This window comes from Dasypus novemcinctus, chromosome 7 (assembly GCF_030445035.2).
Source record: "Dasypus novemcinctus isolate mDasNov1 chromosome 7, mDasNov1.1.hap2, whole genome shotgun sequence".
Classification (NCBI taxonomy): Eukaryota; Metazoa; Chordata; class Mammalia; order Cingulata; family Dasypodidae; genus Dasypus; species Dasypus novemcinctus.
In genome coordinates this window covers 19863782-19891741 of record NC_080679.1, presented here as the reverse complement: position 1 = coordinate 19891741, position 27960 = coordinate 19863782, and the positions used below count along the sequence as shown (strand labels likewise).

Sequence of the window (27960 nt, the reverse complement as noted above, 5' to 3'; positions counted from 1 at the left end):
ATAAGCAGAATGAAATTCAGAGAGAGAGAGAAAGCCACAGAGGGAGCAGCCAGAAGCTAAAAGCCAACAGAACCTGGAAGAAAAGGGAAAAGAAAAGGGAAGAAAAGGGAAAGGCCCAGAGAGGCTGCCATGGCACTGCCATGTGACAGATGACTAAGAGCCAAGGATCAATGGCAGCCAGCCCCACCTTGCCAGTCTTCATGAAGCATCTGTAGCAGTTTGATATTTATGAATTCCAAAAAAAGATATTCAATTATATTTGTAAACTGGTCTGTTCCTCTGGGCGTGATACCTTCTCATCTGCAAAATTAGTAAAAATAATGCCTTGCAGAATTGTTGCAAGGATTGAATAAGATGATATAGGTAATCAGGACACAGAGGATGCTAAATAAATGTTAGCTACTATTGTTGTCCCTTGTCCAGATCCAACAAAACAAAAGCTAAATTAAGCAACATAGTACTAATAACAAGCAAGGAACATTTTATTGTATGTGTATTCTAAAACAACAACAACAACAACAAAAGACCCCACAAAGCAGAACCCACAAACAGGAGCAAAAAAACCAAAGTTTTCTAGCCTCTCTGGGATATGCAGGGCACCATATCTTAGAGAAACACGGCTAGTACAAGAACAAAATGTACTAATTAACATTACCTTTAGCTTCCCCAGTCAAAAAAGGCTATAGAGAAAAACACTTTAAAGTGTATTCTAATATAAATTTGTTGCACAAACTTCACTTAGAATCATTGTATAGTAAACTGCAGAAAATAGAATAGGCATTCAATAATCTGGTCACATTTAACAATTAAGCAATAGACACCTGAATAAATGCAGTATGTATTACTTATTTGTTAAACCTCACATTTACAATGAGCAGACGGCTTATGATTAATAGTAACTGGTTTCTTACCTCTGATGAGATACCAGGTCCAGTAATGGAAGTAGAAAGTATACTTTAACAAAAACTGATTTTAAAAAATATATCCTTGGGTCTGAGCCACTACTATTTATTAACACTTGGTCAGCTTAAAAAAACATAGATACTAACAAACTGAATTCTTTAGAGGGAGCATAAGAACAAAGTGACATATTCTAGAGCAATATTTTTGTTTATATGCTCTAGATAGCTAGACAGTATTAGTCCATAGTAAACAGAGATTTACAATGGAATGAATAATTTGTTTCTACCTAATGCCATTTCTATCATTTGAACCAATAAAAGGCTATTTTAAAAGATGTTTATAAGTAAATGATTGGCATTTCTTTATCACATACATACTAGATCTAAATATTAGGACCCTCTCCAACATTCTGTATTTCTTAATCCCTATTTGTACCAACAAGCTTGTGTTTGTAGGCATGAAAGACCAATAAAGTACTACAGAATGAACTGCTTTAAATAACCCATTTAGGAGGACAGTAGTCAAAATAAGGCGATGACTTGCCCCTTCCTTATCTTCCTAGTCAGTAAAATTGAGAAAATAATTTTTGCCCGCAAACCTTTATAAAAAATATTACTTCATGTGCTTTCTAGTATGTGACAGGGAGAAGTTTGCCATATGTGATTTTAAAAGAAAAATTTTAATAGTCTCAGGCAGTCCAAACATTCTCCTTTCCTTTTCCAAGATACCCTACTCCAATTCTTCCTTAAATATTAATTTCCTTCTGATTTTAACTTTACACCTTAGGAGGTGCTATAACAACCTCATGTTCTCTATGGAACAATGTGGTTTTCATTAAGAATTTTTTAAAGTAAAAAAGTTAAAAAGCTATGGCATATTCTCAGCAGCTGTGATGTTCTGCCCAGTCTACCACAGAAATGTTAAAAAAAAAAAATCACATTTTACACATCATATTCTATTTTCCTTTCAGGACTTAATAAAATCCCTAGGATAGCACCTTTGTATGGGCTGAACAATTAACTGAACTAAAGTTAATAAATGAAGTTTAACATTCAATATTGTGGTTTGTTAACATCACTCAATTTTTCATCCAGGCTAAGTTAATAATATACTTTTTGCAATGAGCCTAGGAAAGGTGTTAAAGAAAAATCTTTTCCAGTGCTATAAAACAGAAATTATAAGGAGCAACAAAACCCTTCAGTCTTATTTCTGAAGTCAAGTCAACTTTTAATGCAGATCATTCTAGAACATGATGTGCCTGACCTCTTTTGCCTGACTTACCATTTGTGCCACATGACTATTAAAACATCTTAGTTTAACTATATATTAAATGTTATAGTCCCTCTAAGATGTAATTATAAAAGAGTCCATACCTCAGTTTTATCATATAAGAATGACCATGTTATCTTGATATGATCCCAACACAGTGAAGGAGTTCTTATCAACATACATTAATAAAACGAACAAAAATACTGTTCCTATCTATTTTTAAATTTGTGCTTAAAAAAATTAGGTCCCTTGCCACTTACTTTCAGAGCCTTAAACTAACAGATACATATACTGGTAACAAATAAATATCTGAATATTAAAAGACAGGCTCCCCATTCTCCACCTCTTCCCCATTCTGGAAATAAGTGGCCAAGAGCTTTAAAAACCTTTTTATACAATAGATTTTGCAAGGTGTCATGAAAGTAATTTGCCAGTTAGGAATTACTGAGCAAGACCCAGTTAGGGATTACCAGTATCCTTCTAGGAAATATTTATAAATGTTAGCTTCAATGAAAAGTTAGCACAAGTTTTAAAACTTTGAAATACTTTTCTGGGATGTATATTAAATTGCTACCCTACCACATGGGCTCATTTTGGAACTATAAATAGACGGGTTTTTTAGAAGGAGGAGGCCTGGGCTCTTCTATGGAACAGACTGATCACTTCCCATCACAATCCTGCTGGTAGCCAGGTTTTCCATTAGTCGTTACTGATTGCAATGAGAAAAAGTCAGGTGGTTTGTGTGATTCCAATATTAACAGCACCATAAAAAAATTTTGTCCTCAGAGCTCATTTGGGGGAAAGGGAAGATGGCGGACTACCTTGGTTATTATAGAAATTTCACAACTAACTCAATAACACCTACAAGGGTACACTAATGACATGTTGGCCAGGAAGGGAAATAACTGAAGCGAGCCAAAGACTAAGTGCAGATTATGGCACTACCTGAAAAGAACAGATATCGTTAAGAAGGTTGTCAACAACTAAGTGAATATTCACATACTGCCAGCAGATAAGGAGAGATCTCTGGTTTCTTTAATTCCTATTGCTACCCCTCAAGAAAGAGAGAATAAATCCTTCTTCCCCTAATTCCTGCTCCAACCACAGATCACCACAAGGGGCCCTCTCAAGAGCGGACCAGTCTGAGTAGAAGTGTGCTTGTACTTGGAACTGCTTTGAAAAAGTTCGAAGCCATTAACTTGTTTGTTCCGTTTTTTTTCCCTCTAAAACTCTCAATTGCTAGTTTATTCTTTCAATACACATGAGCTCACTGTTCACAAGGAAATTATGTCGAAGTAATTTCATTCTTCATGGAGCCATTATAGATAAGCCTTTTCCACATTAGTTCCCTCAGGTAATTCCATGGGTACCCAGAGCACACCTTTACAAGTTTTTTCTTTTTAAAAATGTTGATTTGTTTTTAAGCGGCTACTATCCATTCACATGAAAGTGACTGTGGAGCTATATGGGAAGGATTTCATTGGTGAAGGTTGCTGTTCGTAAGGTGTATAAATCACCCAGATCCAGGATCAATGTGGAGAAAATCCAGTTGCCAGACTGCAGCCAACCACAGGTGTCATGTCCCATATCTGCAAGAAAAGTAAGATTCATGGAGAAGGCACCACTGATCACATTGCCCAATAGTGAAAGTCAACACTGGAAAACAAACAGCTGTTTTAAGACTAATTCTTGCATTCTCTTCTTTGTTCACTACAAAATCTCCCTAAGATTTATCTAGTGATAAGACAATGTAGTTCACTAAAACATGATAAAAGCCTATGATCAGTATTATCCTGATACCTGAAAATTCATTCTAATGATGCTTTGCTATAAATCTTTGTGTTGGTAACCCAGGAATTTAAAGAGAAACCTATTCCTTATAATTAGGAAGCCTGCCAGGTTGTAATGGACCATTAGGAAGGGAAAGAATGATGACAGAGAGGAGCCTGCTGAGGCCCAGGCCTGACAGTGCCGACAGTGACAGAGGGGTGCCTGGCAGCTCACCAGCTCACTCGGCAAGACTGATGCGAGAAAGGGAAACTCCACTGGGCTTAACCACCACCCAGGGGGTGGAAACTCATAGGCACACCATTTGTTACTCAGGGTGTTAAGCTGGCAGTGGGTTATTTACAAAAAGGGAAGGAGAGCGAGCCAGTCAGAAAGGGTAATTGTACTAGAAACGTCCTAAGCCCATCTACAGAGGGAAGCGGAGCCATCTAAACACAAGACAAAGAAGCCAGGTTACCTTTACAACGCGATCAGTCCCACAGGTCACCATTAGTCCCCTAGCAACGTCCATGGACATGTGGGAAATGTTATGTTTTCCTTCATGAAAGGTTGCCAGAGAAGTTCGACTAAGAAAAAAACAGAATATTTGAAACTCACGTAGCTGTACCTTGAGGTAAGGGATAAATTGTTTTGTTTTTCCAGCACACAGAATATATACAACAAAAGTGTTAAAAATGTGGCTACAATTTTGAAAAGTGAATTTATAATAAAAGGCATGATTCCCTATAAGACTGTTTTTAAATAAAGGTTTTATGAAACTCCTCAGATAACTTAGCAGAAAGGCTGATACATTCCTAGACATAAAGTCAAGAGCATTTACTATAGAAGAACCGTGCTGCATGAGACGGTATGGCATGGCCCAACATTCACCAGGAGCCTAGAGGACCCAAATCCTCCCCACCATGCGCCGACAGGGCTGGCAGTAACTCTGCTCTGGAAGCTCGACAGCCTTAACCTCAATCACTAGCTCCTTTACCAACACCAAGGGTGATGTGCTCTCTTTCCAATTTGGGCCTCTGTCAAGGTTTGCCAGCCTACTACTTTAAAAGATGATTCAAAGGCAAGGGAAACAAAATGTTGGTTCTGTTGTAAAGGATCTGCCTGAGCTGAGACAGAATGGAAACAGATAAGATAGATTTTTTTCTTATACACAAATAGTTATTTAAAAACTGCTAGATCAGATTTTCGTGAAAGAAAGAACATTGGTCTCTGGAGTTTTCCCTGTAATTAAATTTACATATATGTGTGAGCAAAGATCAAAAAACTGGGTATTTTTTGTACCCAGTCAGCTAAGCCCATGTGATCCATTTACATGTAGGCGTTGCCAATGAACTCAACCCTGTACGGGGCCCTGCCTAGTGCAGGGGCTCAGCAACGGCCAGTGAACTGCTGAACTGCTCTGAGCAATGGTCAGACAGTAATGGTCTTAAGTCATGATGCTAGGACAGAATCTTCTCTTTAGAAATTGCTTACAAAATCCAGAAGAGAGAAGCATCTGGGGAGAAAATATTCAGATTATTTCATAGGCTTTTCCCATTTCAGATGCACAATAAAACAAAGATGCAAACACTCACTCTTCATCTTTGATGGAGTCATAACAGGAATCACAAACGCGGACCTGGAACTCAAAGCCCATGACAGGATAACTGGAACGCTTGCTGCTGCACTTCCCACAGACAGCCTGCCCGCATTTCCTGCAGTGATGCTTGAGGACAACCGACCAGTAGGAGGAAAACAAATTTAACCTTTGCTTTTTTGCACACAGTTTCCCTTTAGAGTTGGGGAATGGGAGTGGAGAAGATTTGCCCTGAATTATAACTGCCCCAATTCAATATATCAATTAAAACAAACAAGAAAATTGACAATACTAGTCAAGGATTTCTAAACAAACAGGACTTAGTTACTGATCATGTGCCACACTTTATTCATTTTTATTATTTGTCTAGATGTCAACAAACAACATTATTACAACCAAGTTTACTTAGGAGACCAACCCACTGGAGATTTAAAGAAGGAAAAATCTATGTCAGAGAAAAGTTGTGGAATAAATATAATATGCCCTCATTAAGAAACTAATATATGTATTCACATGTTTTGCTATTTCTTTTAATCTTTCAAATGTGATGCTGGAATATGCTTCAAGAACGTTCCAAAATAGCCCAATTATTACTATTCCTGATTTTGACATATTCCCTTACCAAGGTTTACTCTCTTCTATTAGTTGTTAGCACATAAGAGTATAAGTCATTTCTTCATGTTTCCATTAGAAATAGGGTAAATTTCACTCATTGGTTACAATGCACTAGCTACCACTAGAGATGTACTATGGGAACTTGGCTAAGGACAGAATCCACATGCTATTTCAGAGCATGCTATGAATGTGAACATGATTACTGGATTGCCTGCTGGTCTAAATTAGGCCATTCTGTAGAGTAGCCTTGTAAGTAAATCAAAGTTTATTAACTCACATAAACTTCAGGCCAATCCCTCATACAGGTGCAACCAGTAATAAAAGGAACGAAATGGGCATTCTTTTTTACTCAGCAGCACAAACTCATATTCACCCTGAGTTAGTGGCTACTTTCAAGGCTGCTGTAGGAATATATTTGGTAAAATTGAAATTTATGAGCTATTTGGGGCATGTTTCTTTAACTTAAAAAAAAAAACCAAAACCCCAGTACTTGAAACATGCTTAATAAAAATGTTCCAGGTATACACAGAACAATTTAGAATAATCTCAAAAGCTTAAGGTCAGAGTGTTCTAGTGAGGGCTAAATCATTACTTAACTTTTTATCTTTTTGACAGAAAAAGGGATAAATTTTTTTGCCCTAATTTATTCTAATTCCCTGCTAGGTTAGCAGGACACACTAACTTTAACAGGTAATCCTAAACTGAAAAGTCTTCCATCTCTGTTCAAAGAAGCTCTCAGGATTTTCTATGCATCCCTACTTTTCCAATGCAAGATAAGCAAGAGTACAGTTAGATAACCATCTTCTTAGCACCAGGAAAGACCTTGCTCACAATGGTACTGATATAAAAAATGTAGGAATTAATAGAATTTGCAGGGACAAAGTGTAATTCCAAAAAAAAGAAAGATTAATTACACAAGTAACAAAATATATGATTAACCCCATGATGATTCAACGTTGGTAACTCACCTGTCTTAACCCCAATGTCTTAGTGTCCCACATCTGTTTTATATTCCAAAAGAAGGGCTGTTCACATTTCTGACAAGAATCACTCTCTAACCACTGAGGAGCCTGAAGGGGGGAACAAGTCAAAGCCAACATCAATGCATCTATATTTTTACACTGAGTTTTCAGATATGAATCAAATAGTTCTAGATCTTGTTGGGGCTAGCATTTCTTTATAGTGCCTCAATAATCTACAAATAAGAGGGGATAATTAAATATTCATTGTGAACACTTAAGGGTTTTCTTTACATATACATATTTTTTACTTTATTTATTCCTCCCCTCCCCTTGTTGTTTGCGCTCCCTGTCTGCTCTCAGCTCTCCGCAGCAGTGCGTGCCAGCTTGCCTTCACCAGGAGTCCCCAGGAATCAAACCCTGAGTGGTAGACGGGAGCCCAATTGCTTGAGCCTCATCTGCTTCCTAAATATTTCTTTTCCATTTCAAAGTTGTTTGAAATCTAAATCCACTACAGTAAAAACCCACTACTTGCAGAATCTGATGAACTATCACTTGGAAAGGCTGCAGGGTTCACTCTGGAAAGGAGGAAGGGTCCAAAAGACACAATTGATCTCCTGGGGGAGGTACATCATGTATGACAGATTTGCCACCCCCTTGTTTCCTAGCTCTCAAGAGTGAGTCCCTCCCCTGCTGGCTGTTCACACAGTCATCTGGCAGACATTCATTTCAGCAATAAATTCACCAGTATTGTCATTCTCTGGACACAGTTCTCCTCCCCTTAATCAATAAATTCTTAAAAATAGAGGCTGGATCTTATGCATCTTTATCTGCCCACAGCCTGCCAGAGAGTAGGTCCATAAATTTTCATAGAAACAGATGTATTAAAGTCTCTTAGAAATGAGAAAATACTTCTCTAAACAAAAATTACAAATTGTGCTTAATTACAAGATGACCCTATTAAAAGTGACTCCAAGCATCACTTAAGCCTTCTATAGGTGCACTAAAAGAAGTAGAATATACTATTTTTTAAAAATTAAAAAGAACGAAGATCAGGGAGTGTAAAAAAAAAAATTCTTTCCTGTATATCTGATAAGAAGAAGCAATGATGGTCAAATCAAAGAATTTCCAAATTACACTGACCCTCAGAAATATGCTGTGAAGATGGGGATAGGCTGTATTGCAATATCTCAGGAATATTTTGTTGCAGGGGAAGGAAAGCAGGTGCAGCCTCCTACTCTTTTCTCTGGAACACTCGCAAGTATAACTCTAGCAATATCACAGTTACATGAAGCAAAAAACAATACAAAAATGTATTCACTGCAGCTATATGCAACTAACTGTAGTAAAGGTTAATGTGTCTGAAAGAGGACACAATGTAGGCTTTAATGAAAACAGAACAATGGAAGCTTATTTTATTTTTACACTTTCTATATTTTCTTTACTTTCGGGAACTTGGTATTCAAGTACTGCACCAAGGCGAAGGGGAGAGAAATAAATTTAAATAAATAAATAAATCTGATTTGCAAACTTGCCAATTATTCATCAGTGCTACAGAAATTTACTTTCATATATATTTAATATGCTTAATTTTCTATTTTCCTTGCCCATACAATGTAAATTAGGTTTTACAGTTATAATAAAAATTTTAAAAGTTCTGTGATCTGGAGTTCAGAAGTCTTCCCCCAGAGCAACAGAGATTAAATGTTTCCAAATATGGTAATAAAATATCCCTTAAAAAAAAAAAACTGCGCTTTTCCCCCTTTGCCTCTTATTCAGACCGCTATCCGTTTGCTTAGCATGTGATCCACGCAAGATTTGTTTTGTTTTGTTTTCTGATTCACAACAGATTAACAACAGTCCTACAAGGGACTGAGATAAGAAGAACTGGGGGCTGGATTACTAGTTTCATGAAAAACTGCGGTTATCAGTGCTAAAAAAAGTGGAAAGAAACGAAAAAGCAGACAGAAAATTCTATTACCATGCAATAAAATGGGTCAGGGTCAGAATGGTGAAACCATATCAACAAGAAATGAGTACATTATATCAAATTTAGACATTTTCATTGAAATGGTTATTTTTATACAGGGTGGGCATTTTAAAAATTATGTTTCAATTACTTAGAAAACTCCCTTACAGGAAAGGCCTCATTCCCTAGCAAAGTCAGTTAAGCAATGCATCAGTGAATTACCTAACACTTTAGAGTGTTTCCAGAGTCTCAATTTTAACATAAAGATAAGCCATCTTTAAATTCTTAATTCCTTTCCAAGAGTGATCATGAGTGCTTTTACTGGCCTAGGTTCAGGATCAGATTTCTTGTATTCAAACCCTGGCTCCTCCACTTCCCAGCTCTGTCTTCAAGCAGGTTCTTTTACTTCTCTGTGTAGTGGGGCCAGAGAAGCTGAGATGAATCCTCTAGCCTCTTACCTAACAGGGTCAACAGTCATACAAAGTCTGAACTCGGTGTCAAAACCGCACAGGTCATAGGCTGCTTATTTTGCACTACATTTACTTAGCTGGTGAAAAAGAAACAAGACTAAAAACAATGCATCTTTTTGACACAATTTGCTTTCCCACCAAAACTGCCACCATTTAGAATGAAAAGCTACAGAGTGAAACGTTCCCAACCACTCTGCATATGATTTAGGGCCTCAAATCCTGCTTCTAGCTTCTAACTACCTTTTCTAAAAAAACTTATCAAAGACAACAATACTGGTTTGGGGGGAAGTGGACATGGCTCAACTGATAGAACATCCTTCTACCACATGGAGGGTTCAGGGTTCGATTCGCAGGGCCTCCTGACCCATGTGGTGAGCTGGCCCATGCTCAATGCTGCTGCTGAGAGCAAGGAGTGCTGTGCCATGCAGGGGCGTCCCCGCATAGGAATCCCCCATGCGCAAGGAGTGTGCCCCGCAAGGAGAGCTGCCCCGCATGAAAAAAAGCGCAGCCTGCCCAGGAGCGGCGCCGCACACACTGAGAGCTGACGCACAAGATGACACAACAAAAAAGAGATGCGGTTTCGCAGTGCCGCGGGATAATGCAAGCACATGCAGAAGAACATACAGCAAATGGACACAGCAGATAACAGGGGGGAAGGGTAGAAGAATAAATAAAAATAAGTCTTTAAAAAAAAGAATACTGGTTTGGAAGGTCAGCTGTCAAACCCTTTGAAGAGCCACCACTAACACTGGATGCTATTGGCTTCTTCCCTCATTCACCAATGAACACAAGCTTTCTCAGGATTTTCTGCTTTCTCAGCGTGAGACTGAAAAATACTGAGGCAAGAGCCCAGCGAATGGAACAGGGTACTTGCAGTTCTTGATATATGTAACTAATACTTGCTAAATATAAAGCACATTTCAAATAAATCTTTGCAAAGGAAATATCATATGCACTATAATTTTGAGCCAATATTATAAATGCTTAATAAGGAGTTATTTTCTAAGTCTTACCAAAAGATTTCTAGAAAATTCTGAAAGGAAAATAAACCAGTAGTCATGTAATCAGAATTTCCTCTACCTGACTCATCTTACAAAGTTACCAAACATTTTTACATAACCTAAAAGTCTATACTTCTCCATATTATAGAGGACTGCATTTTAGTATTTCTTTGCTAGCCTATTTTCTTCATTAGATTACTAAATTAATTTTTGTGGACAAGGATCTTTGTGTATAGAGCATGCTGGCCATAAAGTCTGAAAATAAAGGTAATTTCACTAGTTTATGTTATAGATTTGACTACTTTCTCAGGGGTGTGCTATAGATGCAGGTTTATTCAGTAAGTGTCCTACTCACTTAAGGCAATGCAAAGCAGACATATAGAGGGATGGATGGGAATGCTGCATTAACACATGATCCATCATAAGGTTGCACAGTATACTGAACAAATCATGTGACACCATTAAACATATTATGTATTGTGATGCAATATCAATAAACCATTTATAATGTATATTGGCTTTATTATGACCATTTATGCTCAAGAAAAGTTTCTGAAGTTAAACTAAAAGTCCTTAACACCTTGTTGGTATTCTAAAATCTTCTCGGGCATCAAGTCTTTTGCTACCTGTATCATAGATCGCAGATAACATTTGGAAAAGACAGATTATATCAGTGCTGGCAGAGATGAGAATGTATGTCCTAACTGGAAAACACCCAACAATGCCTATAAAAAGCCTTAAGCACATACATATCCTTGGACCCAGAAGGTCTACTTTCAGAAATTTGTCTGAAATAAATAACTGAACAAGTGTTCAATGAAAGAGTCAAACTATTTCACTTTATGCAAGAAGAAATGGAAACTCAGAGAAATTAAGGCATATTTTCTGAATAACTCAGGTTTCTTGAAATGAACACCATGTGAGTATCAACTGGCTTTTTAATATATGACTCCTGATAGGGACTCAGTAGAACTGTGTTCTACGGAAACTAAAAGACAAATAGAGATATATGTTCCCAGAAAAACATGCAGCACCTACATTCATCCCTGAAGGTAATCACCGATATGCCTGCTGTTGTTTGCATACCAGGCACCTACGAAGCCTGAGGGCGGGTCCGCTGCCAAGCACTCCACTGCCCTGGGGGTGCTGGAAGGCTTTCTCAGGTGTTGTCTCAGTGGAATTCTCAAAGCTGAAAATCAGGCTAGCTGCTCAATCTGATTGTGTGCATTGCTTTCACTGGTGCAAACTTTCAATAAGTAGAGGATGCAAATGCAAAATGGCATACCTTCATCAGTAAGCAAAATGGTGGGAAGCTGGAAATGTCTACACCTGGGTCGGCATTTACAGCCAGCAGCAGGGGAAACCATGAAGCCAGATTCTTCAGGATCTCTCCTGGGCAGCCCTGACTTGCTCTTTCTTCTTACCTCTTCTCTGCTGACATCCATGTTCCACACCGCAATTCCACCATCCGAGGAACAAGAAACAAGCTGCCTCGTGAGCTGAAGGTAGCAAAGCGACTGCACCCTGTCACTACAAACAAAACATACACATTAAGTCACTTTTCTAAATGTGAGAAAAAGAAAAATTGTTTCCATTTAAGCTCAAATCTCTCCCCTTGTGAGAATCAGCAATGGGCATTTTATCATTGACTCTATTTTCTATGGTAAAATAGATTCTAGTATAAACTTTACTTGCATTCTAAAACCCATTAGACAGAATAATAGTGTCTATAAAACTACTTTCCAATCAGTCATTAAGAATTGCAGGGCATGGACGTGAATGTGGCTCAAGCAATTGGGTTCTCATCTACCATATAGAAGGTCCAGGGTTCAATGCCCAGGGCCTCTGGTGAAGGCAAGCTGGCCTGTGTGGCAAGCTGGCCCACATGGAGTGCTAGCCTGCATGGAGTGTTGGCCTGCACAGACTACTGCCCCACGCAGGAGTGCTGCCCCGCGCAGGAGTGCTGCCCCGTGCGGAGAGCTGGCACAGCAAGATGACACAACAAAAAGAGACATAGAGGAGAGATAACAAGAGACAGCAGATCAGGGAGTGGAGGTGGTGCAAGAAAATGACCGCCTCTCTTCCACTCCAGAAGGTCCCAGGATTGGTTCCCAGAGCTGTCTAATGACAATATAAGAAGACACAGAAGAACACACAGCAAATGGACACAGAGAGCAGACAGTGGAGAGAGGGGGAGATATAAATAAATAAATAAATCTTAAAAAAAAAAAAAAAAGAATTGCAGGGCAGAGACAAAATGAGGACTATGGCTTTGTGGACCAATCACCATGATTTCTTTTTCAGGCGCACAAGATTCATCTATTTGTCTAGAAACAAGAACAGGAGATGAGAAATTCCCTTACTGGAACACAATTAATATGAACAAGTAATCAAAGACCATGGAGATGACTGATAGCCTTGTGTGTGCACACACACACAGATGGAGTGAAGAAACCTGACCACTCTCTGCCTGCTTGTCAGACGACTCCTCTGGAAGCCCAAGGAAATAATCTGCTGGCCTGTAGACTTTTGTGCAGAATTTTTCCTTGGCTACTTTTCAACTTAATCCTGCTTACAGTGCATAGATATGGCCCAACCAATAAGGAGGAGAGGAAAAGGGGTGTTCCTGGAGCAGTAATCAAGACCAGAAAGCAGAGGCCTGAGTATTAGAGGACCCACGGCTTAGGTGAACATGACTGCTCCAAACCATACGTTAATCCTCCTTAATGAAGTACATTTTAGGATTTAGAAAACAAGTTAGGCACCTAGTTAAAGAATGGCTTGGTATCACATTCCATGGTTAAAATCCTTACCTGCAGTCTCTAACCACACCTGCCTTAAGACCGGAAGTGCTCTTTGAACTAACAAGGAAGAAAACCCAGCACTCTTCTGCTTCTGCACATGAGACACTCAGGACTGAGAACAGTTAAAAGTACTGAGCCCTACCAAATTACTATCTTAAAAGATGGGATTATGGAACGTTAAAAAGACTAAGATTCAACTCCTGCTTCAAGTAAGACATTTAGGAAATGATTTTCTTATATATTATTATTTGAAAAGCTCTTGAATACCTTCTGAAAACAAGGAATTTTAATTAAGAATATACAGTATAAGAGTATGAATACAAACAACAGTAACAGCCAGCACACACCGAGGCTCACTAGGTGCCAGTACTTCTCAAAGCCTCTTAGGTAAATGAACTCCTCTAATCCTCACAGCAGCTCTAAGAGGTGGGTTCTATTACTATGCCCATTTTACAGATGAGAAAATGAAAGTTAAGAGAGGCGGAGTAACATGCCACAGGCCATGCAGCTGAGTAAAGCCAAGATTTAAATCAAGGCAGGCAGATCGCAAGCCCATGCTCCTGACCACTGTGCTGCACTGCCTGGTTCAAACTGGTAATAAAGAAAACGTAGCTGTGGTTAATACAGATCTTTTATTCTTACCAGGTCATTTTATTCATATATTCTACTGCAATGAAAATGAAGTTTCTCTTTAAAAAGAAGGATCTTGTTTGAGAGTGGCCAAGCTAGCAAACAAACAAAAAACTGCCTATTAAGTGCAGAAAGAAGGAAAATGACTGCTACCCATTTTTCTTGTTGTAAACTACTGCCCTCAGGAATTAGAGTTAATTTAGTAGTTACACTATTCTATAATAGTCTCGTATTATAATTATTAAAGATCACTATTACTCAAATTCGTAATAAACTAAAGCAAAGTATCACAATCAACTAGGGGGGAAAACCCTCTAGACAGATCATGGGCAGAAAGAAAAAGCACAAGTTCCCTGACTAAAGGGAACGTCTATAGGTTGATTCCTATTTGCACATCTAACAGAAAACATGCAAGGCATCTGAATAACATATGTTGTAGGGAGTAGAAAAATTTTTCTTTTTTCTCATATTTCCTTTTGCCTTTCAGACACAATTTCCAGTGCTGTATTTCCTGCATTTCATATGTTAGTTTTTATTCCGTTCTTTTCCATCTCATGCAAACACAGAGCCAACTGGCTCAAATCCAATGAGTAATCAATAGAGACTGCGGTTTAGTATTTGGAGCATCCCTGACGACTTTCAATATGTCAACATACCTGATATTGAGCACCTGTTAATGTGCTTGTTAACACAGGTGACATACTAGGCATGAGGCTGGAGCTGGAAACAAGGCTGGCATATCCCCACTCCCAGGGGCACTGGACACGCTTGTCTCAGTTGCCTTGACGTTAGGAGCTATTGACGTCTCACCAGTGGTACCAACAGTTCTATTTTTTAAAATTCTCCACTCGTTTTTATATAAAAAAGCAAAATGCAATAAAGTATAAAATAACCATACACAGTGAAAATGGTGATTGTGCCAAAATTGAACTCCCAGCTGTCCCACAGCACCACCATAAAAATGGATCAAAGTATTCAAAAGTTCAAAATTGGCATATGGAAGATGGTTTGTGTTGTCAAAACAAAAGGGGGCTATATCAAAGTCAAAGACCACCTTTATATTTAAGATATTATCTTTGCAGAAATAATAAGGAATTTGAAAATAAATGTGTCTGGGCATGAATATTTAGCAGTGCCAAATAAATACTTAAAAAAAAAAGTTAAGGTTCATAATTCCCAAAGTCCTTCAAAGGGCTAACTGTTAAATACAATAAGTGACTGAAAAATAACGAGAATCTGTTGTGATTTTCATAATTTAAATGTGTACCACTGACATCTAGTTTCATTATAATACAAATCCCTACTTCTACTCTTTGAGAGGTTCATTCGTTTACCTATAGTATTAGAATGCTAATCTTTCCCCTGCCCCCCCTCAAACCCAGATTCTCTCCCCACCCCCAGGGACCCCCTCGCCCCGCCCTCTCCCCCCACATCACGCACTGATGGCCCTGAAGTAAGAGCGTCCGGCCTTTCCTCCCTCCAATGTCCCACATGATGATGCTGTTGTCAGATGCGCCTGAGAAGAGCAACCGCTGAATAGGGTCCCACCAGAGGCAGGCAACACTACCTAGGGGTTTCAGAGAGAGAGAGAGATTAAATATTACTCTACATTAAGAGTTGACAGTTGAAAACCAAACAAGGATGAGCCGAGTCTTTAAGTAAAAATGGATCTTCCTTATACAAGGAGTCATTGAACCACATTATCATGAGTCATAAAGAAGCCACAGTACATTCCTTGCCCAAAGGTCTAAGATTAGGATTTTCTGTTGAATGTCAAACTACTTTAAATACAAAGATTTTTTAAGAAATTTTTCTTGTTCTGCAGCAAAAAATTATATACTTTACAGAGCTACTTGCTATATATGAAAGGCTAGTTCAGAAGCTTTTAGAGAAACAAACAGCTACTATTATTTAAGGAGGAACACCGATAAAAGTTTACTATGGCCATCTTATACAAAATAAAAATCTAGATTATTCTAGGTCTCTGGGATCTTACAGGCAATTCAACCCAAGATACTTGTGTTTAATAAAATAAAAACTAAGTGGCACAGAAAAAAAGGCCTGTAGGAGTACCACATAAGTATGCCAGAGCACTTAGATTTTTAAAAATCCAAACCCTTATATTTCACATCTAGATTGGCTAACTTATCAAATTTTATATCCTTGGGGAAATCTTTCTTTCTACGTATTTCTCTTTCAAAAGATGTCTTCATTGTTCCACTGATTACTGCTTGCCTACAAAAACTTAATCAACTTAAGAAAATTGGATGAGTCATACAAGCTAATAGCATTTTTGGTGGTTATACAGAAAACTGACAGGGCTATAATTAGAAGCAAGAAACAGAAACTGGTTTCTCTCATAAACTTTAAAAACAGAAGCAAAAAAAGATGTATTCTTCAAAACCAGCTACAGGGATCAGTTCTGCATGAATCCTGTCCCTGTTTAATCCTGTGGTCCACACTATCCAGGCTTCTGCCAGAGGTCTTTCAAAGTGAACACTACATAGTCACCAGAACTCATTTGGTCCTGAGCAAGCCGGAAAATACCAGGGGTCATGAGAGCACTTGTCATAAATGGAACATGGTTTCCTGTGCTTTCCTGCCCAAATCTACTCTTCGAACTTCCTGTTCTCTCCCCCACCCCCTTCCCCTTTGAGCTAGCTCCCAGATCGGATACACTATTTTCCCTAAGCCGATTAGCCAGAAAGTAGAGAATACATTTAACCTGTTAAACCTAAAACACTATTGTCATAAATAAGTCCATCATCAATTATATCAACAAATCACCAATTCTTCAGTCTAAATCAGATGACCTCAAAACTATTAATTTGCAACTCACATCAGAATTTGATCCAGTGCTCTGTATAAAAACTGTATTATGTTATAGCTTAGCATCCACTGAAATCTCTTTATTACATATTTGTACCTGATGAGCTACCCAATGCAGCTAACAGAATCTTAAAGCCCATCACAGAGCCTAGCCAACATACTGCACAGTAAAAAGAATGAAACTCCACCTAGTAATTTTTATCCTCAGTCCCTACCCAAGGTATGCTTCCCAAGTAGAGGCTACATACACCAGCCATACATTTCCTCTAATTTTATTGATCTATCAGGTCTTGCTCACAGATCCCAGAAACTGACAAAAATAATACTAACAATTCTTTCACAGGTCTTAACATTTATAAGGAATTTTAGAAAGGTCTTCTGAAAACAAAAATTTAATTTAAAAAGGTGAAGATAGGAAGTATTATCCTCATGAGCAGTTTAGAAGGAATTTTATTAAAAACCACACCCAACACCCTACCTTCACTTAGTTTTTACTCTCAGAGATGTAATTCCCATATCTGGCCAATCAAATTTAAATATGATGGGTCATAAGGCATTGACCATGTATGAAGCAACAGAGCTGGGAACTGAATTTGGACATCCAAATTAGGTGGAAAACAAAATAAAACAAAACCGTTAGGTGATGATTACAACCTACCTTCATGTCCTTTGAGGGTTGTAATCACTGAAGAGCTGTTCTGTTCAAGTTTTAGCAGGGTGATCTGTCCAGAATAATCTCCAACAAAAGCATACTGAGTATCAAAATCGTATCTGAAGAGAAGCAGTCATGGATATTTAACACAACTTGTCTTGAAACCTTCCATGAAAGAATTATCAGCTTAATTTAAAGTTACAAAAGAGAAACATGCATTTTGAAGGGTGTAAGCTCAAACATGAAACGATAATGAGAAAGGAAATACTCAAATAAAAATCATGCACTCTGTAAATAATGAAGAAAAAATTAAAACAGTTTAAATTACTGTGAAAGTTAATATTCATTCATTCAACAAGAATCCATTGCATACCAATTATTGTAATAAGCACCATCCTGACGTATCTTTTTTATTGCTGGTTAGCGAATAAAAACATAAGAGCTGATAGAGTAAACAGAAATGGCAACAAGTAGTTAAAATCAAGTTAGAATAAAGGGTAAAATAATAAAATTACTCACTAATGAAAATAGCAAGAAAAAATTGGAAGCAAATGACTATTTATGAAATATCTCTGGAAATAGTGTAAAACTGACAACAAATAAAGGACAAGAATGCATCTTTCTTTAGTCTAGATGATAAAGCTTAAAATGAAGAGAAGAGGATCATTTAAATTGCAGAGAATTAGTTTGCCTTTAAGAATCCCAAAGGCAGTTATTAGGAGTCATAGTAAATTTAAAATTTTAATATTAACTATTGATGACAACTCATTTTTTTCACTCAGTTTGTGGCCAGGGGCTTTGTGGGAAATCGGAAGTTTATATATTATAAAGTAATTACTATTTTAATTGCAAAACACAGGTCAAAAGGAGCGCCCCAGGCTAGGCCTGTGATAAGTCTAACACATAACAGAAACACTAAGTGCAAGATATATCTGAGTTTTTTCCCCTGGTTTCATCCTAAAGCGTATGGTACTAATTTAAATGTTTACGTTAAATACTTCATGCTGTTCATTCATTTGTAACAACCACTTTGACTAAAGTTTTTCAACGGAAAGAATTTTATTCTGCCGGATATTGAACTCTGAGAGAAAATCTATTGCAGGGTATTTGCACATTGTTGAGTGGGTCTTGATCTTGCCATCACTAAGATACACAGAAATCACAAGTGTACCTGAGCAAGGGTGCACTCTATGTGGACAATAAAGTCATACAGTAGCACAAGGGGAACTCCTGAGGCATCACTGAGAATATTATAAGGGTTTATGGACCCTCTTCACATAAAAAGGTTTTAAACAAAAGCTTTGTATAAAATTTCAAGGAGTTTACAAACTCTCCCTAGCCCACGTAAGTACTCCAGGTGACAAACCCCTTTCATTTAATTCTTAGTTTTAATAACCCAATTTTACACTAAAGCAAAGTAGATAAGAGTAATTCTTGGATTTTATGTAAAATATGTAGGAATACGTAGGAATCATTCAGTATTCAGACCGCAGTCAACAACTGACAATCAGCTTCAACACTATGTATTGAGGACAAGAGGGCGTGGGAAGGAGGGGCCAGCGTTTGGCAGGATACTGTAAACACGAAGCCCAGGAGGTGAAGAAGTGCCGCCCGAGCATGTTCCCGCTCCGGGTACACATCCAGCTGACGCACTTGTCGTGGCCGGTGCTGATCACCCATTCTGCGGCCAGGCTGAAGATGATCGCAGACACCCGGTTCTGGTGAGCTGAAAGAACAGAAGGGGGACGTCTGCACCCTCCAGGAAGAAAAGCCGTCTATGGAAACAACTCCTGTGGGCTGAGAACTCAGGCTGACCTTCTCAAGCTGGCCAGCCTACAGACCTGCTTGGCGGTCTCAAGAGGCCCATCCCGGAAATCCCTGCGCTCCGTGAACAGATTTCAAATACTCGGCCCTAGCCCAACGCACTGTCTTGGGCTGTTTCCAAGGCCCTGTCTTCTGCCTCCCTACACAGAAGTGAATTCCAGAAGCTACAGATCATTAAGAGTAATGTTCAAGAGGGATACAAATAATGAATTAGAAAATAGATTTTTTTTCCTGTACTCAAAAGGACATTTTTATTTTGCTCTGAGAAACACCTGTCAAGTTCCATATGGAAAGCAGTATTTGTTTCTTTGGAAAACAGTGCTCATTTATTTTCTGTAAGTCTACTGTTTTGACCCTTTAAAAAATACTGGCATTGCCAATTAGAGCCACTGTAATTTTGGACATTAAAAAAATAGTGTAAGAGTTTTGTTTCTGAAATAATTTATGTTTGGGTGTAACTTTTTTTTATTCATAGCTTCTCTATTCCAAAATAAGAGCTGAGAATAAGGACAGGATACTATTATCATATCTTCACTAACTTCTGAAACATTTCTACTTCCAGGTCTACTATAAGCTTGCCAGGGTAGTCATCTGTTTTCTACTTCATCTGTAGCTCCCATAGAATCTAGTATAGGACCTTGTATGCAACAGAAGCTTAATAAGTGCCCAGACTAACTAATGAAATCAGAGACTAGAGAGACAAATCGCTGACCTCACTCTCAGCGGTATAGGCCGCTTTGGAAAGATGGAGTCGATTTTCCTAAAAAGTCTCTGTGAAGCTCAGATTCATCCACTGCCCACTGCTAAGATGACCAAGTAAACACTTGTGAAGCTTCATAAAATTTAAAGGGTGCTCTAATCACTATTATCCCAAACGTGTGTAAACAAGTCTCACATAATGACAACAGCCATGGCTGAGACCTGACCCAGTGACTGATGTGGAACTTAGTGCTTTTTCTGCTTTAGTGCTAGTACTCATTTTCACAGGGGGGTATGTATGTGCCCGCTTTCAGATGCAAAACCTGAGGAGCATACAGATTAAATACATGCCTGATTCGAAACACACAGTCTTTCCACTGAACCTGTAGTTGTTAAACTCAGGCCAAACAGTGACAAGGTTACTAGTGTAAGTAAGTAGTCAGCTATCTTTTCTTGGGGAAAACTGTCCTATTGCTAAGATTACACCCTTTCTGCTATTGTTTTAAATTGTCCTTTTACAAAATGATGGTAAAATATGTGTTTTTTTCGCTTCATTTTTATTTTTTAACCTCCCTGACTTGGCAAAAGGAAATGCAGAAATCCCATTAGTTTACCCAATATGTTCTTTAAAATGTTACTTGTCAAAGATCTGGAAACCAGCGCAAAAACTATGTTGTCTTATAGCCCATAAAGAACTTTGACAACCAAAGTACAGATAAAAATACCTCTGGGGAAGCGGACTTGGCCCAGTGGTTAGGGCATTGTCTACCACATAGGAGGTCCGCGGTTCAAACCCCGGGCCTCCTTGACCCGTGCAGAGCTGGCCCATGCAGTGCTGATGTGCGCAAGGAGTGCCCTACCATGCAGGGGTGTCCCCGCGTAGGGGAGCCCCAGGTGCAAGGAGTGCGCCCCGTAAGGAGAGCCGCCCAGTGTGAAAGAAAGTGCAGCCTGCCCAGGCGCCACACACACAGAGAGCTGACACAACAAGATGACACAACAAAAAGAAACAGATTCCCATGCCGCTGACAACAACAGAAGCGGACAAAGAAGAACACACAGCAAATAGACACAGAGAACAGACAACTGGGCAGGAGGGAGGGGAGAGAAATAAATAAATAAATCTTTAAAAAAAACAAAACAAAACCCGTAGACATGGGACTCTGAGATAATTTGATAAAGAATTTAATGACATGAACTACTTTATTAAGGAATCTGCTTTTTGATAAAAATATTGTTTAGGCATATAAAATGTCTCCAAATTCCCAGGTGTATACCTCACAAAAGAACTTATACATATTCTAAAGATAAACGTGCAAGTGATAACTGAGAATTCAAAGTTGATGTTTTTGTCGTTTGACTTTTTAAAAGGTAGCTCAAATACTAGTAGTAAAACACTGTAATAACTGTACATTATGAATCAATGCAAGATTGGAAAGTGCTATTCATGATCACAAAACAGTTTCACTGACCAACACACTCCAGTTAAAACGTACTGTCAACAAGTAGCCACCCGCTGGCAGGGCAGGTGGGGTCCAAGCCCATGTCCTCCTGGCCGTAACATTCAGGGTGGACACAGCGGGCCCCCGGCTGGCGCCTGCTGGCTCTGGCCCGTCCTTGAGCCCCTACTGCCTGTGAGACTCTGGCTGGCCTGGGCACTCTGCGGGACTCGGGTCTATCTTCAACTTGCCTTAGCTGGGCTCAGAGATGCGGCCTTATTCCCAGAGCCAGACTGGTTTTGAGAGTGTGGGATTCATGTACTAGAGACAGAGCTGCTCTGTAAAGAGCGAAAACTAGTTTTTATCAAATGCTTACTCTGTGCCAAGGCCTGTCCCAGTCAGAAAACTGCAGTTTGGGTGCACAAGCAATTGTGTGACCTTGGGATAGCCACCTGTTCCTTCTCAGAGCATCATCTGTAAAACGGCCCTAACTACCAATGTTGTAAGGCTCAAATGAGCCAGAGATTATGAACTCGCCTTAACCACCACACAGTGGTGTCCCAGGCAGCATTTATGAGCATCACCAAGAGTTCTTGTCGTGTCCTGTCACAAGCTCAGACAATGAAGTCCCCAACTGCCATTCAGCAAAGATGGGAGCCTCCTGGAATATTTTCAGTACAGGACTGTAGTTTCCTGGGGGTCCATGACTCTTAGGGGCCACCACTGACCACTTACCTTACTCTCTTTCAGATTTGAATATGTAGAAATTTCTTTATGGGAATGTCAAGTTGCTTGCAGATATTTTTAAATGACAGCAATTTTATAAGTGATTTGTTTCAATAAAATAGGAATACTGTCTCTTTCTAAAAATATATATTGTCACTGTATCACTTTTCTAATTTAAATATACCTAGGGAAAAGCAATTTCGTCTTCTAATTAAAATTTCAAAATATTCTTCCTGTATCCTATTACTAAGCCAAATCTCACAAAGATGAACAAAAATATACTTAAACCATCTAGACTTTAATTTTCAACTTTATCCATACCATGAAATATAAATTATAAAAAATTATAAATTTACTTTAAAAATAGGGTGAATAAAATAAGACTGATTATTATTCCTTGAGGCAAAGTCTGAACTGGTCAGATGGAGTCCATAACTTAATCAGATTGTTTTGGTTTTACAACTTCAATCTAAAGTTAACGTTAGGAACTTGCTTTTGTTAAGTTCAAAAATATCTAAATTACAGGGCAAAGTAAAAACTGGAAAAAATATATATGCCACAGATTTCAAGTAATAATAGGCTTATAGTGAAACGCTCTTAAAATCAATCAGAAAAACACTACAACTTCCTGGGAATATGGGAAGAGAGACATGGTCATGACAAATGGTCAACATTAAATAAAGTCTAAATAATTTACAAGTTGAGAACAATTTTGTCTCTCAAGCTGGCAAAATAATTAAAAGGTAACAATGTTGTAAAGACTAAATGAGCAGGCACTCTCAACCACTACTCAAGGGATTTTTCTGGCTGGGAGCAATGTGCAAAAGAAATCAAGAGCATTAAAAAACTTTATTATAATGTTTGACCCAATTACTCCACAATTAGGAATCTGCCCTAAGGCAGTAATCAGAGTTGCAGCTAGAGTCAGAGTAACAGCCAAGGATATATACCTAAGACACACACATTTACAGATATACCACATACACACATACATATGCATAGTATATTATTATTACAGCATATGTTATAAAAAAAATGAAAGTAGCACACATGTCCATAATAGAAGAATGCTTAAATTAAATCTGATAAATGCATCCAAATGGAATATTATATATAATTTTCAATGCCAATAAGCAGGGGAGGAATGATAAAGAACCCTGAAGAGCTAACAAGGTCTCAAATGATTACGGTAACAAAACTAGAAAGTTAAAATGAAAACCTAATTTTGATCATGAGACAGTGTTATAGTTTTGTGTGTATATGTGTGTGAGATGTATATTCCATTATAATTACCTGGGTAGGTCTTGATAAAGTTCATCTTATTAAAATCTTCAGAAACATGAAATTCCTAAAGTAAAAACATATAACAAGAACAGTTATGGTTTAAAAAGTAAAAGGAACTTAAATTTCAAAATGAAGTGAGCTCCAAAACTGGTTTATCATAAGACTCCGGACTTAAGATGAGCTATTGTATGAATGACATGAATTGCTTCTTTCATCAACCCTGTCCTCAGGCCACCATTTCTTTTCGGGGGCCAGACTGAATAAAGGAAATGCTGCTGACCAGTGCAGCATTTCTGACCAGTTTTTCCCCCACAAGTGAGCACTTTGTATTCCTTCTCCTAACTACAAAGGAAGTATTCTGTTAATCTGGCTTTCTTGGCTACACTAAAAACTCCTCAAGATGATACAGAGAAAGCAAAACTGCAAAAACTTATTAACAGAATTCTCAGTTGTCGCTTATTGTCGTTTAGCAATATAAAGGAAGAAATTATATATATTTATTATACAAACATGGGGAAAAAAGGAAATTTAGAGATCGGGTGATTTTCTTCTTTTGTACTCTAAATTTTCTGTATTTTTTTCTAAATATTCTATAATTTCTAACTTGGAAAAAACTAAAAGTAAATTCTTTTTTAATAGAAAAATAAGCATCTGCATAAAACTGACAAGATAAAACAAAATTCTGAAGTAAAAGCACTAATTAAGTATTCTACAGATGAATGCTAATTTTATAAATCTGAGGGCTATCAGTAACCGGGATATTATGACCCATTAACTGACCAAATTCAGGGGGAAAAAAACACAAAGGAATAAGAATTTCTTATTCTCCATCTTGTTTTTACAAAGCACCAAAAGGTATCAGTATTGTACATCCCCATCTGCATTGGGTGGAAGATCAGCAGATCAATTGCTAACACATGATAAAATGGGTTTATGGTAATTTGACTTTTACTGGTTTACCTGTCTATTATCTGTCACTGGCACTAGGGCATAAGCTCCCTGAGAGCAGGGACTATGTCTGCTTTGTCCACAATTAGCCTTCTGTGTGACACCTAATGCTCTGGAAGTCTCTGAGATCAAGGCTCTGTCTGACCTACTCCAGTTGCCATTTCAGCCTTAGGTGTTTAATGCTGCAACACTGTGCCATTTTACTTGTACTACCCTTCGTGCCTGGAAGTCCTTCTCTACTCTTTGCCTGGTTAACACCTACCCATTCTCTATGACTTTAGCCAATTAAGAAGCCTTGGCTATCTCAAGCTAGCTTCAGGTACCCTGCCTGTGTATATCTCTATCACTGTACTCACTGCATTGGTTTACACTTTGTAGCTTTAATGTGCTTAGTGTTCAGAAACTTCTATAGCAATTTAATATTGCTATGATATCCAAGTATGAAGTCAGTGGGTTTTTACATTGTAGAATCTAACATCAAAAATATCAAACCAGCATACGAAACCCAAAGCAAACAGAAGGAAACAGACAATAAAGATTAGAGTTGAAATAAAGAGTAGAAAAATAAAAGAAAGTCAATGAAACCAAAATTGATTCTTTGAAAAGATCCACAAATTGACAAACCTTTAGCCTGACAAAGAAAAAAAGTCGATACAAATTATTAATACTATGATCAGGAATGAAAGAGGGAAATTATTACCAAACTTTACAGAAATAAAAAGGATTATAAGGGAACATATTAACACCTGTATGCCAACAAATTAGAAAACCTATATGAAATAGACAAACTCCTAGAAAGACCCAAACTACAAAAACTGACTCAAGAAGAAAGAGAATATCTGAATAGAGTTATAATAAGTAGAAGAGATTAAACAAATTATTTAAAAACTTCCCACAAAGGGAAGCCCAGGACCAGATAGTTTTACATTTCTACCGATTTTAAAGAAGAATTAACCTAAGCATTCAAAAGCTCTTTCAAAAAAGCAATAAAGAATACTTCCCAACTCATTTTATGAAATCACTACTACCCTAGAGCCAAAACCAAAGAAAGACAACACAAGAAAACTGCAGAGAAATCTCCTTTGTGTATGGAGACACAAAAATCCTCACCAAAATACTAGTGTACAGCAAGGAATTTGACCTCCAAAAACAGGTCTTGCCTTTATGCTGCTCCTGGGTGAGGGCAGGGGCAGGGACAATCTCTACGTCTTTGGCTTTTTGGAGGGATAAGAGGGTCTCTGTTATTCGTGGTGGGCCCCTGGACTACAATGGAAAGGAATCAAGGTGGGGCCAGGCCATCAGTGGTCTTAAAGGGGGACTTGTTATGCCAGGAAGACCAGTCTGGCTTTGAGCCATAACATCAGCCCGACCTCCTGAAGAGCTGGGCCAGGAGACCGGGTTGACCCTAATGGGCACTGACTCCATCAAGCCCATGTAATGAAATCCAAATGGAAACTCTGGATACTGAAGCTCACCTGAGCTTTCCTGCCTGGTAATACATGTCAGTGTGCCAAAAGGATGACATGGCCTGACTCCACGGAAGAGGACAGGGAAGCTTCACGTGGGACCCTCCCAGACCTCACCCTACACATCTCTTTTTTGGTTCCTTCTTATTTGCACCTTTTTGCTAAAATAAAATTATAATCCTAAGTATAGTGCTTTTCTGAGTTCTCTGAGTCATTCTAGAGAATTTCCAACCAGAGAAGTGGTGGGAATCTTTAAATTTGCAGCCACTGACCAGAAGTAAGGGTGACCCTGGAAACCCCTGAACTGGTGGCTCAGGCCCAAGTGAGGGCAGTCTTGTGGAGGACTGTGCCCTTACCCTATGGTGCCTGACCTAATTCCAGGTAGAGTCAGAATTATACTACAACTAGCAAACACAATGTAGCAGCATTGAAAAGGATTATTAACATGACCAAGTAGGATGTATCCCAGGAATGAAACGTTCACTCAATATATGCAAATCAGTCAATATAACACACTAAATTAACAGAATCTTTAAAAAAGAATCAACTCAATAGAATTAGAAAAAAGCATTTAACAAAATAACTGGTTAAAAATAACTAACTAGAACTAGAAGGAAACTTCTTCAACCTGATAGAGGGCATCTATGACCAATCCACAGCTAACATCATCATACTTAAGGGAGAAAGACTGAATTAACCACCCCCCCACCCCCACCCCCACCCCAGCTCCATCCCAAGATCAGGAACAGATAAGCATGTCCACTCTCACCAATTCTTATCAAAACAGTATTGGAGTTTCAACCAGGGCATTTAGACAAAAAAAAAAAAAAGAAATAAAAGGCTCCAGATTGGAAAGGAAGAAATAAAATTATCTCTATTTGCAGATGTCATGATCTTCTAAGCAGAAAAATCCTAAGGAATTCACACACAAAAAACTATTAGAGCTGAAAAATGAGGTCAACAGTTGCAGGATAGAAGACTGATATATAGAAATCAACTATATTTCCATATATTAGCAAAGAACAATCCAAAAATGAAATTAAGAAATTCCATTTACAATGACATAAAAAAGAATATTAAAACACTTAGGAATAAATTTAACAAAAGAAGTGCAAGACTTGTACACTGAAAACTACAAAACACTGTTGAAGGAAAATAAATAACTAGAACGATATCCCCTGATCATGGATTAGAAGATTTAATATTGTAAAGATGGCAATACTCCCCAAATTGAGATACAGATTAAATGCAGTCTATTAAATTCCAACAGCCCCTTTTTATTTGATAGAAACTGACAAACTAATCCTAAAAAGTACATAAGGAAATGTAAGGTACCCAGAATAGCCAAACCAATCTGAAAAGGAAGAACAAAGTTGGAGGGCTCATACTTTCCAATTTCAAAACTCGCTTACTACAAAGCTATAGTAATCAAGACTGTGGTACCGGCATAACACAGACATACAGATCAATGGAATAGAACTGAGAGCCCAAAAGTAAAACTATGATATTCTATGGTCAATTGATTTTAGACAGGGATGCGAAGGCAATTCAATGTGGGAAAAAATAGTCTTCTCAATAAACAGTGCTGAAATAACTGGATATTATCAAATAAAATGAATGACTTTAGATCATGACCTCACACCATAAACAAAAATTAACTTAAAATGGATCAAAGACCTAAATGTAATGGTTAAAATTATAAAACTCTTGGAAGAAAAGGTATAGATCATTGTGATCTTAGATAAGGCAATCAAGTACAAGCAACCAAGGAAAAAATAGATAAAATGGGCTTTATCAAAATTAAAAACCTGAGAGCATCAGAGGATCCTAACAAGAAAGTGAAACAACAACCCAAAGTATGGGAAAAAATATTTACAAACCATAGATCTGAGATCCAGCATTTAGAAAGAACTCTTACAACTCCACGATGAAAAAACAAATATCCCCGTTAAAAGTGTGCAGAGAACTTGAATAGGGATTTCTTCAAAGAAATAAAAATGGCTAAAGAGCACATGAAAACATGCTCAACATCATTAGGCAAAAGGGAAATGCAAATCAAAACCAAAGGAGAGGGAAGTGGCTATGACTCAAGGGATTTGGCTCCTGCCTACC

The 27960-nt window shown here is 38.1% G+C and overlaps 1 protein-coding gene across 1 annotated transcript in view; it reads right to left on the bottom strand.

Annotated features, from left to right (window-relative positions):
- Nucleotides 1-458: 458 nt before the first annotated feature.
- The window catches only part of WDFY1 (WD repeat and FYVE domain containing 1), a 47623-nt gene continuing 20121 nt past the window's right edge, over nucleotides 459-27960 (bottom strand). Inside the window, exons 4-12 of the mRNA XM_004457374.2 lie at nucleotides 23444-23498; nucleotides 19041-19191; nucleotides 17472-17584; nucleotides 15425-15551; nucleotides 11975-12080; nucleotides 7120-7221; nucleotides 5535-5665; nucleotides 4418-4526; nucleotides 459-3761 (exon numbers count right to left, since the gene is read on the bottom strand). Coding sequence (XP_004457431.1) covers nucleotides 3702-3761; nucleotides 4418-4526; nucleotides 5535-5665; nucleotides 7120-7221; nucleotides 11975-12080; nucleotides 15425-15551; nucleotides 17472-17584; nucleotides 19041-19191; nucleotides 23444-23498 — 954 coding nt within the window. The 3' untranslated portion in view covers nucleotides 459-3701. The remainder of the gene's footprint in view (nucleotides 3762-4417; nucleotides 4527-5534; nucleotides 5666-7119; nucleotides 7222-11974; nucleotides 12081-15424; nucleotides 15552-17471; nucleotides 17585-19040; nucleotides 19192-23443; nucleotides 23499-27960) is intronic.